The 19,371-nt window shown below is 39.5% G+C and overlaps 1 protein-coding gene across 3 annotated transcripts; it reads left to right on the top strand.

Moving 5' to 3' along the window:
- The first annotated feature begins 690 nt into the window (after positions 1-690).
- Positions 691-18,639, top strand: mpv17 (mitochondrial inner membrane protein MPV17). Of its 3 annotated transcripts, none has more exons than XM_039781562.1 (8): positions 691-727; positions 1,953-2,033; positions 6,330-6,445; positions 7,435-7,527; positions 9,328-9,423; positions 16,084-16,116; positions 16,232-16,284; positions 17,196-18,639. In XM_039781562.1, exons 2-8 carry the CDS (start codon positions 1,961-1,963, stop codon positions 17,263-17,265), a joined length of 534 nt encoding a protein of 177 aa, XP_039637496.1. In that variant the 5' UTR covers positions 691-727; positions 1,953-1,960; the 3' UTR covers positions 17,266-18,639. The 3 variants fall into 3 exon arrangements, with proteins under 3 accessions (XP_039637496.1, XP_039637495.1, XP_039637494.1); XM_039781561.1 differs by lacking the exon at positions 691-727 and adding an exon at positions 1,049-1,180; XM_039781560.1 differs by lacking the exon at positions 691-727 and adding an exon at positions 1,222-1,709.
- The last annotated feature ends 732 nt before the right edge of the window (positions 18,640-19,371 follow it).

Here is a 19,371-nt window from a genome sequence, read left to right as displayed (position 1 = left end):
GATTATATTTTGTATAAAACTCTAAATCTGCAAAATAACGTCAAGTAAATGTAGTGGATTATTACTTAAGTATTAAGTAGCATAAAATGGAAATACTCAACTACAAATATTATGAAATGGTTATCATTCTACTTGCAGTACAGTACTTGAATAAATGGATGGAACATATTTATTAACAGTGTTATTAGTTTCAAATGTCCATCATGAGAAAAGTCTACAGTATAACACTTGTGCATTAATTCAACTGTAATTCAACTGTAACTTCATCTACTGTCACTCTGATCTGTAATGTATGAAGCAACAATTTAATCTTTTGTATGTGGAAGCTGGTTACCTAATTACGTGATTTACATGAAACTGTTTTGCTAAAAAAAAAAAAATGTTTTTAAAATGCAATGTGCAGACTGATGAAACTTTTTCACACCAGACATTTGCCATAGCAGTAAAAGCAAAGATGTAACTAGAGAATAATTTGCTGGTTTTGTTTTGTAAGTTCCACTTCACTTGTACAGAATAAAAATATTGACTTCACTTGTTAATGTAGTTTCGATGCTGTGATTTAGTCTTGTACTGGGGTTTCCCGCCAGATGGCAGCAAACTGCCAATAGTGCTTGTTTACAGCGGAAGTGACGCACACGGCAGTCCTAATGCTGCCTTCCGGGGCTGTAGGAAATACTTGTTCATTTGTGAGCTATCCATTTAGGAAAAAAGGAGCAAAAAGGGCAAGGTAAGTGTACGTTATTTTTGCTCTGTTAAGCTTGCACTTGTCAATAATTATGTTTTTAAAGTAAATCAAATATATTGACATCACCTGACGAATCGGTAACATCTTGATGCAACATCTTTAATTAATTTAGATTCTTGGATAAAAAGTTTTTGATTGATATGTTGACATTGCAGCATCATGTGGTTTATATTTGGTTCCAACACAAATTGGTTAAGATCCTCAAACCTTAACTTTGTTTTTGCCTGAGTAACTCCTGTTATAATTTACAACGAAGTGAATGTGCCTGGATTAAACGTTAATTTAATTGTAGAAGTAAAAATTCGGAGCTGATGCGGAGACATGAAGGCATCACCAGCAGTCACTCAGTGGAGCCAGAGACAGTTTAGAACTGAGCCGGGCTCATTAACCGGCATGTAGCTACGCATGTAATAATATTAACGTTACTGGAATATAGTGAGTATTAATAGACGTTAATGTTGCGATACATGCGTTGATAGTTGTTTTTGAGTACGTAGCAGCTCAGTTGCCTTAACATACAGTCGTATTTCTAAACCGTTAAATAAACTAATATCGTTAGAAGTTTAATTCACAAGTTGTTACAGACCTCAAGCTACTTAGCTATAAACGACCTGGTTTAACGCCGTTAACGTAATTAAGACGCAACCGTAACTTGCTGCCAAACTTGCTTGAACCGTTAGCTTAGCCACATGAGACTGAACATTTCACCGAACCGCAATCCAAAATTGGACAATTTAATGTTTCCTTGGTCGTTTGGGAATCTACGTATCTGTCACCACCTGGTTTATACTTGTATCTAAATTAACTGAAGCCGCTCTTCAACTCGGCTTTGACAGAAGTCACAGAGAAGGACACAGTTTAAAGATATACACTTTTTATTATTATTTCCAGCAGTTTATATGGATGAAATGTTCAAATACTGACTACAAGGGTAGACAAGCTGGTCCGACAACATGCGAAAAAGGTAAACTGGTCTTTCTCAGCCCAGAAAGTTCTTATTTCAGTAAATAGTATCTACCTCCAACTCGGCCTGAAAGAATTCGGTTACTTGGCTGGCTAATAATACAAGCCGTAATTGACACAACGTCGCTTATTAGCAGGGTCGCTTGATTTGAGTCACGTTGCCTACCTGCCGGTGGGCAGGGCGGTTCAGTACAAAATCACGTTTTGCAGTGTCCCTTTTTGTGATTATTTATTTTCTTCCCAGGAGTGAGAATGGCAAGCCTGTGGAGATCCTACCAAGTGTTGATGACCAAACGCCCCTGGACAGTGCAGTTAGTAACTGCTGGTAAGATTTCTTTTTTTTTTTCAACTGCAGGTCCAAAAAATGTCCTAATCAAGTTTTTTTATTAATTAGGCAATAAGTGCAGATAATTTATTTCTTGCTGTTGAATTCATATTTTGGTTTAAGATTGATTTAAGTGTTAGTGATGACTAAAACAGGAGGTTTAACATTTAACTCCTGGTCCCATCTCATGACCTTTGCTCCAGATTAGAGGGCACCTCAGAATCAACAAAGAGAGGTCTTTGGACCGAGTGACCACGATTTGTGCTTTTTGTATCTTCCTTACCCCTTCAGCTTTGAGGCTGAGCCGCACTAATGTGAAATTTATAATTAAAATAATTTATAATGCAACAAATAATTAGTGGCTGGTAAAAATCAAAACTATTTAATATTTTGAAAATACAAAAATCAAATGTCAGGACTTCCTAGCTTTTCTCCTCCTTGTAAAGTGAATGTATTTGGATCTTTAGGCTGTTCGTCGGTCAAAATAAGCAATAACAAGATGCCTATTATTAAAATAATCACCATATGTAGAATGTGTTCTATACAAAACACAAAGAAACTTGCATGCAATCAGAATAATTTGAGATGACGCTATAATCGCATAACAATCCTACACAGTAACTTTAAGTTGTCACACTTAAAGAGTAAATGATGAATCCGTTAAGAATAAAAAAATAACACATTGCACTAGTAGAAACTGCAACTACTTTTACCGACAGTTCAGGCAGTTTCCTGTGGGGAGCCCTTGACCTTTTTAACCTTTTGTCCAAAAACGCACAGATTTCTGAAGATACTTCCTTCTGCATGTCGGTGACATGCAGGGCAACATTTTCAGGTTCTTTGAATCTGACTACATCTGAACATGCTATTCCTGCAAATTATAACTCTCCCTATGTCCAAAATATTTGAGCAATGTTCATGTGTTTAAAGAAATGTATTTTAGTATTCAAGTGTAGTACAGTTTAACCTCCACTAGATGGAGGCACTGCTCACCAGTTGTCTGGCGCTCATCAACCAGGAGTTGTAAAGATGTAAGAGAGGTAACACTTTACTTTAAGTTTTCTACATAAGAGTGACATGACACTGTCATGACACATGAACCCTAACCCTAACCATAACGTGTCATGACAAAACCGAATGACACTTACTAAAAAGTTATGTCATAAACATTTATGACTAGTTTATAATGTTTTGTCAGTCTTATGTAGAAAAGTTAAAGTAAAGTGTAACCGAGACTTACTGGTTGTATCAGTGGGGAAATGTAACTAGGGTGACCAGGTGAGAATGGGTATAATTCGGGGGGGGGGGACGACATGAATTTAAATTATTTTTATTCAGGAATTCAACTGTCTGTCATGTAAACCTGTTGTGTGAGTGTGTTATCTAAGACTGTGAATGTAAAGTTGTATAATAGAGTTTTTGGAGACAATTTTTTCATTATTGTCAACATGCATTTACTGTATATTTATATCTGAAATATAAAAAAAAAACGGGCTACTTATATGACGATTGGGCAGGTTTGGCTTGGTCTTGAGTTGGACTTTCCCTTTTAAAACAGCCGTTACTCTTCTTTGATGCATACTGTATGTGATTTGAGGTGTTAAGTTGGATGTTAGAATATTTCTTTTTTTTTTTTTCACATAAGAGCTTTGTATGATGCATCTTTAAAGTGCCCATATTATGAAAAAAATCACTCTTTCTGGGATTTGGGGTGTTATTTTGTGTCTCTGGTGCTTCCACACGCATACAAACTTGGAAAGAAATCCATCCATGCTGTTTTGAGTGAGATACGGGTTTCTGAATGTGTCCTGCCTTCAGTCTCCGGGTGAGCTGGTCAAAATCGGCTCGGACTGTGACGTCATCGGCCGAAACGTTTGGTGTGTGCTAACCACTTTAGCTAACACCACATCAGCTAGCTGTTTCTCCAACTTCGGTCAGTCCAAGGCAGGATTAGCCGGGAGACTTCTTCTAAACGGGGGCGCGCTTCCAACTTTGCGTGGAATACCTGCAGAACACTATAGAACTACATGGAAGTAGTTCTATAGTGTAGCAGAGTTTTGCCATTGAGAACGAGGTGGCTAACAGCTAGCGGCGCTAGCTCGTAGTCCTTACCTAGCTACTGCGCATGTGCGGCTCCCAACAAAGATGGGATAAAAGTGTGATGCCTCACTCTGTAGCTAAATCGGAGAGCTCAACACACAGGGTGAAAAAGAGGAGCTGCAGCAGAAAATGAAACCATGTCAACTTATTCTGGTACAACCTCAAAATACAATTATGAACCTGAAAATGAGCATAATATGAGCACTTTAAGAAGACATTAGCTGTTCAAATGGCTCTTTTCGTATCATCATAAAGTGACGTGTTGACGATGCTGACTGACCGACTGGAGCTCTCTCAGTGCTTTAAAAGGTGTCTGAGTCAAAGTGACAAAGTATTTATTGCTCTCAAAGTGTCACGTTCAATTGACATTTTCCATCCGAAAAGTGGTGCGTGCATGCTTTTGTTAGTTCGCTCGTGACATTTTAAGGAAAGGTTTGCACCTGTTCAGCTGGATCTATATTACACTGCTGTCAATTTTAAGTGTAGATGTGAGATTTAGAGCAACACTTTCCACCTGCTGAAAAATTGTTTTGCCTTTTTATTAGTCACAAATAATAGGAAAGGAAATTTCTTTATTATTACATTACATTTAGCTGACTCTTTTCTCCGAAGCGACTTCCAATTAAGTGCTTTCAACCTTGAAAATACAATCTCCAGACAACAAGTAGTAAGTGCAAGTACATTAGCTTCAGTTGAATTTCAAGTTCTACTAATCATTCTATTTACATTGACAATGGATCAAATGACTACAATGTAATATTAAAAGTATTATTTGTAGTGACAAACCCACAGGGGATTCTCATCAATTCTGCAGAGCTTTTTAACATTTCTTTTAGCTTATTGATTTGCTTTTACTTTGATTTGTTTCGCTCTTATCTACCTCGATTCAACAGCAGCTGCTTTTCAGCAAACAAGCTCCAAAAACCCGACTGTACATTAGAGATCGTTTAGTCTATACGTTCCACTTCCGGGATTGCTCCGGTGCCGCTGGAAAATTCCGCCGGATGTCCCTCTTTTCGGACTGATGTCCGTCACCTTCGTCTTTCTTTGTGTTGGCGTTAAACTCCGGCTGATTTGTGAGGACTATGGTTAACTGCTCCTCAGATCTCTGCAGGGTAAATCCAGACAGCTAGCTAGACTATCTGTCCAATCTGAGTTTTCTGTTGCACGACTAAAACAACTTTTGAACGTACACACGTTCCACCAAAACAAGTTTCTTCCCGAGACTATTTTGCAGCGGCAACGGGGCTCCGTCCGGAGTTTAGCGCCACCCATGACTATTGTGATTGGTATAAAGAAATGCAGATAAACCAGAGCACGTTTTTCTCCCATCCCGGATTGCTGTGTGGACTAGCCAGACCCTCCTGCGCAGCGCTGTGGAGGAAGGTCTTGCAAAGCGAGACTAGAGATCATTTAAATGTACAATTACTGAAATGAAGCCAAGTTTTTACACAATATGCCATTGGAATAGACCTTTTTCCATGGTCAGTGTGACAGCATGCACAATACCAGCACCCTGGAACCGCCTCACGTTATCAATTACACCTGTCCATGAACTGTTTGACGAGCCAAATGTCTGCTGTGGAAAAGGCCTCCTGTGAGCACTCGAACATTCTGCACACAGTGCTTTTTAATTAGGGCTGCACAATATATTTTTTTTTCTATCGCCATCGTATCAACTGGTGCAATATACACATTGCAAAAGGCTGCGACATATTGCGAAAGACACTCGAGAGATTTTTTTTTGTGTTAGTCGAAAGAAAATATCCGTAAAAAACTGCACTTTATAATGCAACTGACAGTTACTGCAGTTTTCTGCTGATATCTTTCACTTCTTTTAGTGGTGCCTTTATATTCAATGTGTGTTCAAATTGTTCAATAGAAGAATGTTGGAAATGATTTCCTTTCATTTTTTTTAAATTCAACAAGCAATTTTTTTTGTTTTTGGAAGAATTCTAAAAGCAGCAGAAATGCAGAACGGAGTACACTTTAATATCTGTTTATTTATCGCAAGTAGCATCGGTATCGCGCAATTCAACAACTTTGTCGCATATTTTCCTCATATCGTGTAGCCCTACTTTTAATCTTATCTTATATTGAAAGTGTAAACAACATCATTCACAGGAATAATGTCCCCTGTATCACCACCATGCTCAGTACCTGTCTGAATCTGAATGTCTCCCGCTTGTCCTCCAGGGTCTCTAGTGGGTGTTGGCGATGTCATCTCCCAGCAGGTGTTTGAGAGAAGAGGATTGGCTCATCACAACGTGCAGCGGACAGCCAAGATGATGAGCATTGGTTTCTTCTTTGTGGTAAGTAGTGTCCTCTTTACTCTTTGTTTTATTCTTAAGAAATAAAAATAAAAAGTCTGAATGTGGCACGTTTTGTGATGATTTGATTGATTTTTATTATTCTGTCATAAAGAACATGCATGTAACACATTTCTTTAGATATTCACAAAACAAGAAAACGACTCGAATTGAGTTCAAAATAGTTCCAGCTCACAGCTGCAATAAAAAAAATAGATTTTTCACCTGATTTTGGTGATTTTAAGTCTATTGAATACTGAAATGAAAGGATGCAGCAGATACAGTATAATGTGGATGCTCAAGATGCAGGTGTAAAAAGGCGTTTGATTGTTTATTGATTTTACATCAAATGTGCTTTTTATGGTGTCTATTTGGTTATTTGTATAACATGAGAAAGCAAATGTAAAGCAACATGACGATATCCATGAAAAACATTAAATTCAGCAGCATCAGAAATCATATTTGTAGATCTATAAGTGACATGACAGGCTTACATGCTTATCCATGTTTCTTCGTGCCTTTGTATGTTTGTGAATTGACTTATTTCAAGTCCTTTGACAGTTGCACAATTAATTTTGACATCACCGCGACGTAAGCAAAGTTTATTTATATATCCATAATCGGCTGCCTCGCCGTTGTAAATTATAGAGAGAAGACGTATGGACGTTTGTCTTGAAAATAGGTCTTCAATCACACTCAGGAGTCACGTTACACCAAGACATGTTTGCTCATTCATCTGGAAAAGACACAACTGTCTCACAACTCCTACATCGTGTATCTTTCTTCCTGACATTATTAATATATGATGTTTAGTGGCTTCAATTCAACTCATCTGCGATGGACAGAAGGCCACTGAGGTTTCTTCAGTGTGATGTGTGGTTAACTGGAATCTTTCTCAAACAACAATGTATAACACAACTCCTATTTATAAGAGAAGAAGCCCAATAAATAATGATTTGTTTGTTTGTTTGTTTGTTTGTTTTACAACAAAGGGTCCAGTAGTCGGCAGTTGGTACAAAGTTTTGGACCGGCTGGTGGTTGGAGGAACTAAAAGTGCTGCCATGAAGAAAATGCTGGTTGACCAGGTGAGAAAAAAAAGCATTCCTCTGTTCTACTACTTCACATTGTTTTTATTCCACTCATGGAAATACAATTTTATAATCCAGCCATTAAAATCTATCTATCTATCTATCTATCTATCTATCTATCTATCTATCTATCTATCTATCTATCTATCTATCTATCTATCTATCTATCTATCTATCTATCTATCTATCTATCTATCTATCTATCTATCTATCTATCTGAGCTGGATGAAGACAAAAATCTTATTTTACTAGCCCCTTTCTGTGAGCGAGAGAGAATTATCTGGCAACCTAATATTGTCTAATTTTCTTCCTTATACATTTTCTTAAACAAAGATATTGACATTACCCTTTAAATCATTATCTAAGGAATTCCACAGTTTGAAACCACATATTGAAATACACATTTGCTTTAAAGTTGTTTGTGCATACTAATGTTAAAAATGTCCTATGAAAACTACTGCTTTTTCGTTGTTGGTTAAAGGCAAGGCAAACAAGGAAACAAAGTGGAAACAAGCTCAATGATACACCCCATACCACTGTGTGTCTTCCACTCAGGCTCAGCTCATTAATTGGGTGGATAAGTCCCGACCACAGAGATACATTTTCCTCACGTCAGGCTGACAGATGGCTCTTAATCGTGCCGACCGGAAGGGAACTTGCCGTTGTACCCTCTCGACTCTGATCTCCGGGGTTTGATTCAATCAGAACGAATGCAGTTTAAACTAAAGCCACCACAGAACAACACTTGAGAGCTTTCAACGTCTCGGCTCTACTGAAATATTTACTGAAGCAAAGGGTCCACTCCTCCGCTCGAATAGTTAAATGTGGTTACACTGTGCACTGTGTGTGTGTCATTGAATGATTTAACGTGGTCTACTGTATCTGCGCCAGGCCTGAATAACAGATGGAAGTCAAGATTTGTATGTAAGGAGCAGTTTCATGTCACTGTAGCACCAATGTAAACAACTCAACGGAGTCTCTTGAAGTGATTTTTTTTTTTTTTAAGTTTTCTTTGAGCATCTTTGGTGTGTAGAATTCATCCAGTAAAATGCTAAAAAAACAGTTCAGTAAATATTAATTCTGCTTCAGTTCATGCATCAAATCTTTTCTCTAGCCTCTGTTAGAGCCTTCGTATACTGACAATGCAGACACGCACAAAAAGATGATTCTTTTTTTTGGGCCTTTATTTGATAGGACAGCTGAAGACAGGAAAGGGGGGGGGTGGCATGACATGCAGCAAAGGGCAGGTTTCTTTCTTTGATCTGATACACAAAATACATTTCTTGTTGCATTTGGTTTAAGATCACAACAATAGTTTTATTCAAATTACACATTTATTGCTTAGTCCACAAGCCCTAGATTGTTTTCTCTTACCAGACATTTTTCAAAAATAAAATGAAAGGCCCTTACTCTATGTAGACAAGTGTAGCTTTACTTATGAATAGTGTTATTTTCCTTCATTCAGAAGAGAAATATCCCAAGAATCCTAATCACAAATTAGACCCAAAGTTAGCGGACTTTTAGAATATTACAAATAATTAACATGTGCCGTTTTTTACAAATCCGTTTTTCTTAAATCCAAAGTGTTCAAATTACTTGTTTAAATGCTGAGTCTGTTGAGTTATATATGTACTGTAGTTAGAACTTTGTAATTCTCTCATTGCCATTTAATGTGACTTGCCGATTAACAGACCTTAACCCCAGTTAACAAGTATTTAACTACCGCTGAGGTGATTTTTAATTAGGGTTTCACTTTATTTTCTGAAGTTTACTTTCTTTTGTATTTCTGTGTCGTAGTTGTTTTTCGCTCCGTGTTTCCTGGGAGCCTTTCTTGGTATCTCCGGTGCTCTGAACGGACTGACGGTGGAGGAGAACGTCACTAAGCTCAAGAGGGTGAGTTGCCTTTATTTCACATCGTGGTGTCTCACCGGCAGCGTTACTCCCTCTGTGTCACAGCCAGGAGGTTGTGTGTGAGTTTCTGCAGCAAATAGGTGGACTGGACACTCCTATTCAGATGCAGTAGTTGTTTGCCGGAAAAAAATCTGTTTTAAGTGGCTTTTTTTGTGGAGTTCAGTTGCTGCCCCCTTCCACAGCTGTACATTGCTTAGCTTCCGTGTCGGTACTCCGGCCTGCTTCTCCTAACTGGGTGCGCGCTGACCGCCATCTACTTGTAGCTAACACACTGACTATGGAGAAGTACCTCATACAAACCCACTTCAATGGATCTGAACTATTCCCTCTTAAGTTGGTACTGGACTGTTCTGATTTGACTTGATTTGTAGGGGTGTCACGATTTTGACTGTCGAAATTTAAAAGCAGGCTCAAAAGCAGGGCGATTCTCCCAGTATTTTTTCTCTCTCCACCCCCACCTACTTGCACGCATCCAAAGAAAAGAAAAAAACAGACGCTGCGTAGCTTACCGGTAGCCTTCAGCTGCTCTTTTCCAGACGCCATGGCCACTGCCGGAGTCCGAGATAACAGAGAAACAGAACTTGAAAATCCTCATTCCCTGAAGTCATCGTGTGGCAACATGTTGCCTTCCTTGTGAGTAACAAACGACAAACGTGTGGGCTCCGACGGTAATTCACGTTCGCGTGACCCTTGTTAAACAAATGGTGCATTCAGTTGCACTTCATTAATGTTGAGAAACTCACTGTTGTTGCAAAGTACCGTTCTGCCATCTGGTGGCTCTCATTGTGGCATTGCCGTCACTGCTGAAAAGAAAATGTTTAAATCGAATCGTGGATTTGGAGAATCGTGACACCCCTATTGATTTATATTCTATATTTATACTTAGACTTGACACAAACTGGCCAGAGATCGGTATTCTTTCTGTATAAACAGATGCCAGGTAAATGAGAGTCCACAGAGAGCAAGTTTGGTTTTCATTGTAAACAGTACCTGACCTCCAACACTCACCTCTCATCATTATTATTAGATACTATTTCCTGTGATGGAGGAAGAGACGAGAGAGGTGGGCAGGGAGGGACTTTGGAAATAGATGGAGTGACTCATACCTTTGTGTGTGTTTTTTTTTTTTTTTTTTTTTTTTTTTTTTTTTTTTTTTTTTTTTTTTTTTTTTTTTTTTTTTTTTTTTTTTTGTGTGTGTGTGTGTGTGTGTGTGTGTTTTGTTTAGTGTGTATTTGTATGCCAGGTCAGAGCTAACTGTCATTTTGGGCCAGCTGCTCAAACGTCTGTCACCGCCTTGCTTACCCAGCAAGCCGCTGGTCACCATCAATTATTTACAAAAGGAGGCGCGTGGACCTGAAAGGCCAACCTGGTAAATGTCAGAAAGGACAGAAAATAAATGACAAATGTGCTCATTACAACAAGGCCGCCTGGTGAAACGTGAGATGAAAATTAATGGAGCGACTCACCAAACTTGCGACTTTGCCTTGTCTTACTTACCTGCAGCTTCTGTCATTGTGCATACAAAATTAGTTTGATTGTCTGGTGTAGATGAACTAATTTGTTTTGTCCCAGTTCTATACTACAAGCTAATAGTATTCCGTATGAATAATAGTCAGTTTTATTTACAGGTATACAAAACCCACATTAAAAATGTAGAACAACACTCTCTATCCTTAGACCCTTGATTCAGATAAGGAAAAAAAAAAAGTGTACAGCTATGCTGGTGGCTCTGTGAAGCTGTACTTTGGCACCAAGGATGTATTTTAAGACATACAAAAAGATTTGGCACCTTAATACTAACACCAGCATTCTAACATTGGCAATGCTAACATGTTGATGTTCAGCATGTACTTTTGTGTTCACCATGGGTACATCCCAGGTCCTTAAATTGCATCCACATTTCCTTCACTTGCTTCCCTTCCTCGCGTCTTAGTTTGTCCCACCAAGGAAGCATGGGAGGAGAGAGGAAACGAGAAAATTAGTTTTTTAGAGGGACGCGACGTCCCTTCCTCTGAAGTTTAACGTGGACGTGTCTGCTGTATGGGCGGAGATAGCAACGGCTGTCTGCTGCACGGCTTCTGGGGGAAGGCTGCTCTCGTGTATCCTCGCTCATAGCGCCTCAAAGATCCCTCCTCCATCCTCGCTCTTCGGGGCAGGAATAATGAGCTTTGAGACGGCCTTCTCGAAGGAGGGCCAGAACGACTTTCCAGGCGAGGAGAGAGGAGGTATCAAATAAGAGACTTGAGATCCACCCCATTGTTCACCATCTTAGTTTAGCATGTTAGCATGCTAACAATTGCTAATTAGTACTAGTCTATATCGTAGACGGTCCACTTCCTCTTTTCGGCCGGATATCTGTTACCTTCCGCTTTCTTTGTGGTGTTCTAACCTCCGGTGGATTTCTGAGGACTATGGTTAACTGCTCCTCAGATCTCTGCAGGGTAAATCCAGACAGCTAGCTAGACTATGTGTCCAATCTGAGGTTTCTGTTGCACGACTAAAACTTTTGAACGTACAGTGCCTTGCGAAAGTATTCAGCCCCTTGAAGTTTTCGACCTTTTGCCACATTTCAGGCCTCAAACATAAAGATATAAAACTGTAATTTTTTGTGAAGAATCAACAACAAGTGGGACACAATCATGAAGTGGAACGAAATTTATTGGATATTTCAAACCTTTTAAACAAATAAAAAACTGAAATATTGGGCGTGCAAAATTATTCAGCCCCCTTAAGTTAATACTTTGTAGCGCCACCTTTTGCTGCGATTACAGCTGTAAGTCGCTTGGGGTAGGTCTCCATCAGTTTTGCACATCGAGAGACTGACATTTTTGCCCATTCCTCCTTGCAAAACAGCTCGAGCTCAGTGAGGTTGGATGGAGAGAGTTTGTGAACAGCAGTTTTCAGTTCTTTCCACAGATTCTCGATTGGATTCAGGTCTGGACTTTGACTTGGCCATTCTAACACCTGGATATGTTTATTTGTGAACCATTCCATTGTAGATTTTGCTTTATGTTTTGGATCATTGTCTTGTTGGAAGACAAATCTCCGTCCCAGTCTCAGGTCTTTTGCAGACTCCATCAGGTTTTCTTCCAGAATGGTCCTGTATTTGGCTCCATCCATCTTCCCATCAATTTTAACCATCTTCCCTGTCCCTGCTGCAAGAAAAGCAGGCCCAAACCATGATGCTGCCACCACCATGTTTGACAGTGGGGATGGTGTGTTCAGGGTGATGAGCTGTGTTGCTTTTACGCCAAACATAACGTTTTGCATTGTTGCCAAAAGTTCGATTTTGGTTTCATCTGACCCAAGGCACCTCCTTCCACTTTTTGGTGTGTCTCCCAGGTGGCTTTTGGCAAACTTTAAACGACACTTTTTATGGATATCTTTAAGAAATGGCTTTCTTCTTGCCACTCTTCCATAAAGGCCAGATTTGTGCAGTATACGACTGATTGTTGTCCTATGGACAGTCTCCCACCTCAGCTGTAGATCTCTGCAGTTCATCCAGAGTGATCATGGGCCTCTTGGCTGCATCTCTGATCAGTCTTCTCATTGTATGAGCTGAAAGTTTAGAGGGACGGCCGGGTCTTCGTAGATTTGTAGTGGTCTGATACTCCTTCCATTTCAATATTATCGCTTGCACAGTGCTCCTTGGGATGTTTAAAGCTTGGGAAATCTTTTTGTATCCAAATCCGGCTTTAAACTTCTCCACAACAGTATCTCGGACCTGCCTGGTGTGTTCCTTGTTCTTCATGATGCTCTCTGCGCTTTACACGGACCTCTGAGACTATCACAGAGCAGATGCATTTATACGGAGACTTGATTACACACAGCTAGATTCTATTTATCATCATTAGTCATTTAGGTCAACATTGGATCATTCAAAGATCCTCACTGAACTTCTGGAGAGAGTTTGCTGCACTGAAAGTAAAGGGGCTGAATAATTTTGCACGCCCACTTTTTCAGTTTTTTATTTGTTAAAAAAGTTTGAAATAGCCAATGAATTTCGTTCCACTTCATAATTGGGACCCACTTGTTGTTGATTCTTCACAAAAAATTACAGTTTTATATCTTTATGTTTGAGGCCTGAAATGTGGCAAAAGGTCGAAACGTTCAAGGGGGCCGAATACTTTCGCAAGGCACTGTACACACAAACTCAAGTTCCGTCCTGAGGCTATTTTGCAGAGGCACCGTCATTATGTCTGTGGCTTAGCGCTGCCCAAGACGATTATGATTGGTTTAAACAAATACCAATAAACCAGAGCACATTTTCCTCCCATCCCGGAATGCTGTGTAGACTAGCCAGAACCTCCTTTGCAGCACTGTGGAGGAAGGTCTGGCAATGCGAGACTAAACTACAAACCGCGTTTAACACGCACAGCTATAGCTGACAGTAATGTTATTATTGTTTTGCAGGACTTTGGTCAAAAGTCTAGGCAAATTAAAGGTGTGATCTGACGATCGAGTGATGAGTCATGCCTCGTCTTGTATCATACCCTGTCCATATAAGACACAGACGTGCATTAACGTCTTGTATGTTAAACTGTATACAGCCAGCTTGGAAACCCCTGGAAGAGCTGAGAAAGGTTCCATCTTCTCCATAGTGTGGGAGGAAAGATTTTGACGCGTTTCTGACGCAGCAATCAGCAGAGTCAATGTCACCTCAGGTGGCAAAGCAGCTTGTTTGGCCATAATTACAAATCCGTTTTAGCCTACAAGGGGAAAAAATTCAACTAGAAAAAAAAAGAATGTACCTGGAACATTGGCTCGTTGTTTTATATGTCGAGCTGACCTTTTTAAGTAGATGACATAGTGAATTTGTGTGTATGGGTGGGTGTGTGTGTGTGTGTGTGTGTCTGTTAGTTAATACTGCAGCTTTTAAAAGGTTTAAATACACAAGGTTTTTATGTTTCAGAACCAGAAACAGAAGCTGTATCTGAAATCTCTGCCTTGGTCACTCATTCACCTTCCCCTATTGTCTATTCTACAATCAGCAGTAAATTGAGATTTCAGACACTTCAAAATCATTTTGCATCTTCACTGACCGGTTTATCTAAACAACTTTTATTCAATATTCTCATTTTAAATGCACTAATGTATCTCCGGCATGAATGGTCATCATAAAAAGAAAGGAAAGATTTTCCATACTACAGAATGTCTAGAATATACAGGGGGTTGATGAAGATGTTGATCATTTCCGATTACTCAACAATTACTTGGCAATCTGCTGATATTCTTGGCTGTATAACGTCCATCCTGCATTGTTTTGGAATGAAACTCCCCACCAACTGGAGTTTCAACCCATCACCATTTCTCAACCCCCCACACACACACACACACACACACACTCTGGCAGTTTCAACTGTTCAGCGATGGAAAATGTTGGGAGGGATGAACCAAATACCTGAGTAGAAGGCCGGAAGTTTTAAAGTTTCTTTACAGATGTTTAATATGGAAACAAACTCTACTATCAGCAACATCAGACCAAAAATGTTCTTAAAAACTTCTTTCAGTCTAAAATCAGAGCCAGTGTGTGCCTCTTTCATCCTACAAGGCACTAGACATTGAAATGTTCCCAAACTAATGGTTTACTTTCAAATGCATGTGCAACAAAGAGGGATTTCTTACAACTTCAACCTATTTTCATTCCTTAGAAGGCAAAGAATTTTGCTTCGAGGATTTTTTGTAATCGAATTATTCGAGTTATTCGAAGAATCGTTGCAGCCCTAAAAGAATCCTCCTGAATTGTGGTTAAAGGGGAACTATGCAGTTTTTTTTAGATTAATTGACCTTAACTGAACAGCTTCGGAGTCATTGGAATGATTATATGACTTTTTTCGAGTTGAATGGTGGTCGTCTCGCTCCCCCCTAGCACCTGTGAGAGGAAAAACCACCCTTTCAACTTTCGGCCGGCAAGCCGGCCGCCTCAGCATCAGGAAGTATCTCGTGATATCAGGCCGCGCTTCACGGCACTGCACACATACGTCCATTCATGAACCGGCTAACAAGGTAGCGATGGAGTTTTTCACACTATCGTCATGGCTGAGCCCGCAAAAAAGAAGCAGAAAGCTCGGAAAGCATTGTCGGAGGAACAGAGAAAGAGGAAACTGCAGAATGACCAAGCGAGGAGTCAGACACGAGTAAACATCTGAGCTGCCAAATATCTATTCTGAAGCTGTAGGGGGAGCTCTACAGAGAAACCTGCGAGAAAACGGCGGCCAAAACTGCATAGCACCCCTTTAAAGAATAGCTACAAATTTGCTCTTGAGACTGGATGGATGGATGGATGGATGGATGGATGGATGGATAGATGGAGAACATCCTGGTTAAATCCCTCTTAACTCGCCTGCCATTAAAATATGCATTTAAAAGTTCATGATTATGAGGCTTGTAAATGTAATTGTTGCAGGTGACTGTGAAAAGGCCAGATTGACTTTTCCCTGTGCTTCTAACTTCTCTCTGACATTGGATCTACTTTTAGTGCTAAAAAATGTCGTGAATTACTCTTAGCCTTAGCCTTTAGAAGTTTTTTTTCCCAAACACAGCTAGTTAAGAGCAACTTTTAGTAGGAGGATGTTTTGTAACTACGGCCTGATTTAAAAGTGACTCATTATGATGCCTTTTTTTTTTTATCTTTGTTCACAGGATTACACGGATGCCCTGATCTCAAATTACTACGTAAGTTTTGACATTTGTCTGTACAGTAAGTAGCTATCTGTTATGAACCTATTGATTGAAATACATTTTCATATAGTAATTTGTCCGCTGAGTGTTTGATCGGTTTGTGTTGCAGCTATGGCCTGCAGTCCAGATCGCCAATTTCTACTTCATTCCTCTACAACACAGGTAAGAGTTTATGGATTTACTGACAGTCGCATGTGACGTTTGTGTAAAGTGCAAAGAATGACAATCTAAATTGGGTATCTGCCTACACTGAAGACGTCTTATATTGGATCAAAGCTTTAGGGGGGGTTTAATAAAGCCAGTTTTTAAATGTTGCCTTTTCTTGGTGCATATTTGTCTGAAAGTAGTTCAACGCAATTTTCTTAAACCATGTTTCAGTTGTTAAAATCATAAGAAGTAGCGCTATGTTTGTCTTTAAAAGCTAATAAAGTTCTCTCGATTTAAACTATCTGATGAATAGAGTGCTGCAAGAATGAGTGAGTCCTAAACACGAAAAATTAGCTTCCCTCGTCTCAAAGTTCAAAGATTTTTTTGAATGGGTTTTTGGATAGATGCCTGAAATAAGATCTGTGGTTAACACGAAATTTGTCATTAAATAGCCCGCGTGGGAATTTTGAAGCTTTTACGGATCGTTTACGGGGACGTTAAACATCACCGTCTTAATGGTTGTGACGTTGAAGTGTGATGTAAATGGACTGTTTTCATATATATCTAGTCTTAACGACTACTCAAAGCACTTAGTACAAGGTGCCTCGGGGTTCATTGTCTTACCCAAGGACACCTCAACATGGGACTGCAGGGCCAGGGATCAAACCACCAACCTTCCGATTGACAGGCAACTGCTTTACCACTGAGCCACAGCCACCCCTGGTTGTCCGTAGCATTACTTCTGGCGACTGCATTTATGCTTATAAACTCCTAAAAAAGAGATGGTTCATTTGTGAAGATTATTTTGCTGAACAAAACGTGCAAGTATTATAAAGGTTTGTATTTCTTACATACGTCCTCCCTGCAGCACTCCTCAGCACTGTTGCATCCAAATTAAACCCGTAAAAATGTCCTCCTGCTTGCAGGTTGGCTGTTGTCCAGATTGTTGCTGTTGCTTGGAACTCCTACCTGACCTGGAAGGCCAATAAGATGTGACCAATGATCACAAGTCCGGCCTGTGATGATGATGATGATAATTTTACACTCATTTGTAGTGTGTGTGTGTTTGTGTGTGTGACACGGGCCGTTCTGGTCTAACATACTTCTTCTGATATTTCCAATGTGTAAAACTGTGACTGACTCACTTATAAAGGTCGGGAGAAAGTGCTCGTCTACTCTGAATGACAAATTCACACTTGAAAGTCAAACTTGCGTTTGCATAAATGTCTTTTTGAAAGTTTGTTATTTATGGAAATGAGATTTGGCAGTGGTGCCGCAGTGTAGCCACACATACACACACACACACACACACACACACAGACTCACACACATTAAATTAACACCAAATAGTTGCAAAGGAAACTTTTCTAATCCATTTAATGTATTGTTAATCACATGAAATAATAGTGTTAAAGGAGAATTATATTACAGGTAAATAGAATCATGTTTTGTCTCATAAAGAAGGAAGTGTTCCCCTCAGATTCTCTTCATACTGTTGATTGTCATCTCATTAGTCTCTTTTATCAGATATTTTCAAAATGCTCCAAAATTTGTAATAATGTATTGTAATTTATATATTTTATCTTCACCTGCCTCACCTATGTGCTTCTACTACTACTACTACTATCAGTTGCAGGATGCGATGCATTCTGGTCTATTGAGGCTTCTGGGTGAAGTAACCTGATGTTAAAATAATAGTTTGACATTTTTGGAAATACACTTATTCACTTTCTTGCTGAGAGTGAGAGGATACCACTCTCGTATCTGTACAGTAAATGAACGTACACCTAGCAGCTGCTTAGCTTAGCACAAAGACTGAAAATGGGGGTAAACAGATAGCCTGGCTCTGTCTGAAGGTAACAAAATCTGTATACCAGCACCTCTAAAGCTCACTGATTAAAATGTTGTATCACGTTTGTTCGATCTGTACATAAGCCAAAGTGTAAAAATGACAAGTTGCTGTTTTAACTTTAGCTAATTTTGTTACCTTTGGACACAGGCTAGCTGTTTACTTTTAGTCTTTGTGCTAAGCTAAGCGAACTGGCTTCTGGATCTAGTTTTTTATTTACCGTACGGACCTGACAGTGGTATCAATGTCGTCTTACTCGCAGCAAAACATCAGGGTTATCACTACTGTCAAACTATTCCCTTAATCGGTCAATGTCATTGAAATATTTTCTGTTAAACTGCATTGTACTAAACAACAAAACAGACCCCTGAATCCATCGGTGCATCGACGACCGCTGCTAAAGTGTAAATTGTTCCTCTTATTTTTCAATGTACATGGAATCTTTATACTCAAAATGTGCACATTTTAAATAACAAAGGCCACCCGTGTAATGTTAACTATTAAAGTTTGACATGAGGTGGTGTCAATGGTGTTTTTGACCTCGCTAACTTTTGTGGCCAACTTAGCTTTGGCAGGGTGGGGTTTGTTTGGAGGCCGCTGAGCTGGGCTGTCCACCAAATTAACTGCACACATTTTTTTCCCCCCACACAAACACACTTGGGCTATATCTGGCAAAAGCAAGCAGGAAACGTCTGACGAATCCATTGAATATCCGCCAAATAGCCTCTTCTCTATTGCTCGTGTCCCCCGGGGGATACGAGCAATAGAGAAGAAATCCAAAAATGGATCCCAGCTCTCTGGGGAGAGGGCTCGTATCGATACGAGCCCTCTCCCCAGAGAGCTGGTAATCCATTTTTGATTCAGCGCCAAGGCTCGCTGTGCTTTCTAATTTAAACCGAGGTAATTAAATGAAGATACAGTACCGTCTTCGTAGCACTCTAACCTGAATATGAGGCAAGGTGGAGCTGATCTGTGTTTCAAATGTTCATGTTAAAGTCATTACAGTTGTAGCACTCATATTTCTGGTGAGAAAATGACCCTTTACAATTCTCCTTTTAAAGCCCCCCAAAAAACTAAAAAGTATTTCTCTATAACATAAAATGTCCATGATTAAATATGCAACGATTACATTTTTTTGGGGGGGAAAGATCTTTTGTTAATATTTACTATGACTTTAACACTCAAGAGCTCAGCATCAGTGAGGGTGGTTTGATTGAGCAAATGACCCCACAACTATCAACAAATTTGGATTA

This window comes from Perca fluviatilis, chromosome 18 (genome assembly GCF_010015445.1).
Source record: "Perca fluviatilis chromosome 18, GENO_Pfluv_1.0, whole genome shotgun sequence".
NCBI classification, from domain to species: Eukaryota; Metazoa; Chordata; class Actinopteri; order Perciformes; family Percidae; genus Perca; species Perca fluviatilis.
This window is presented reverse-complemented; position numbering and strand designations above follow the sequence as displayed.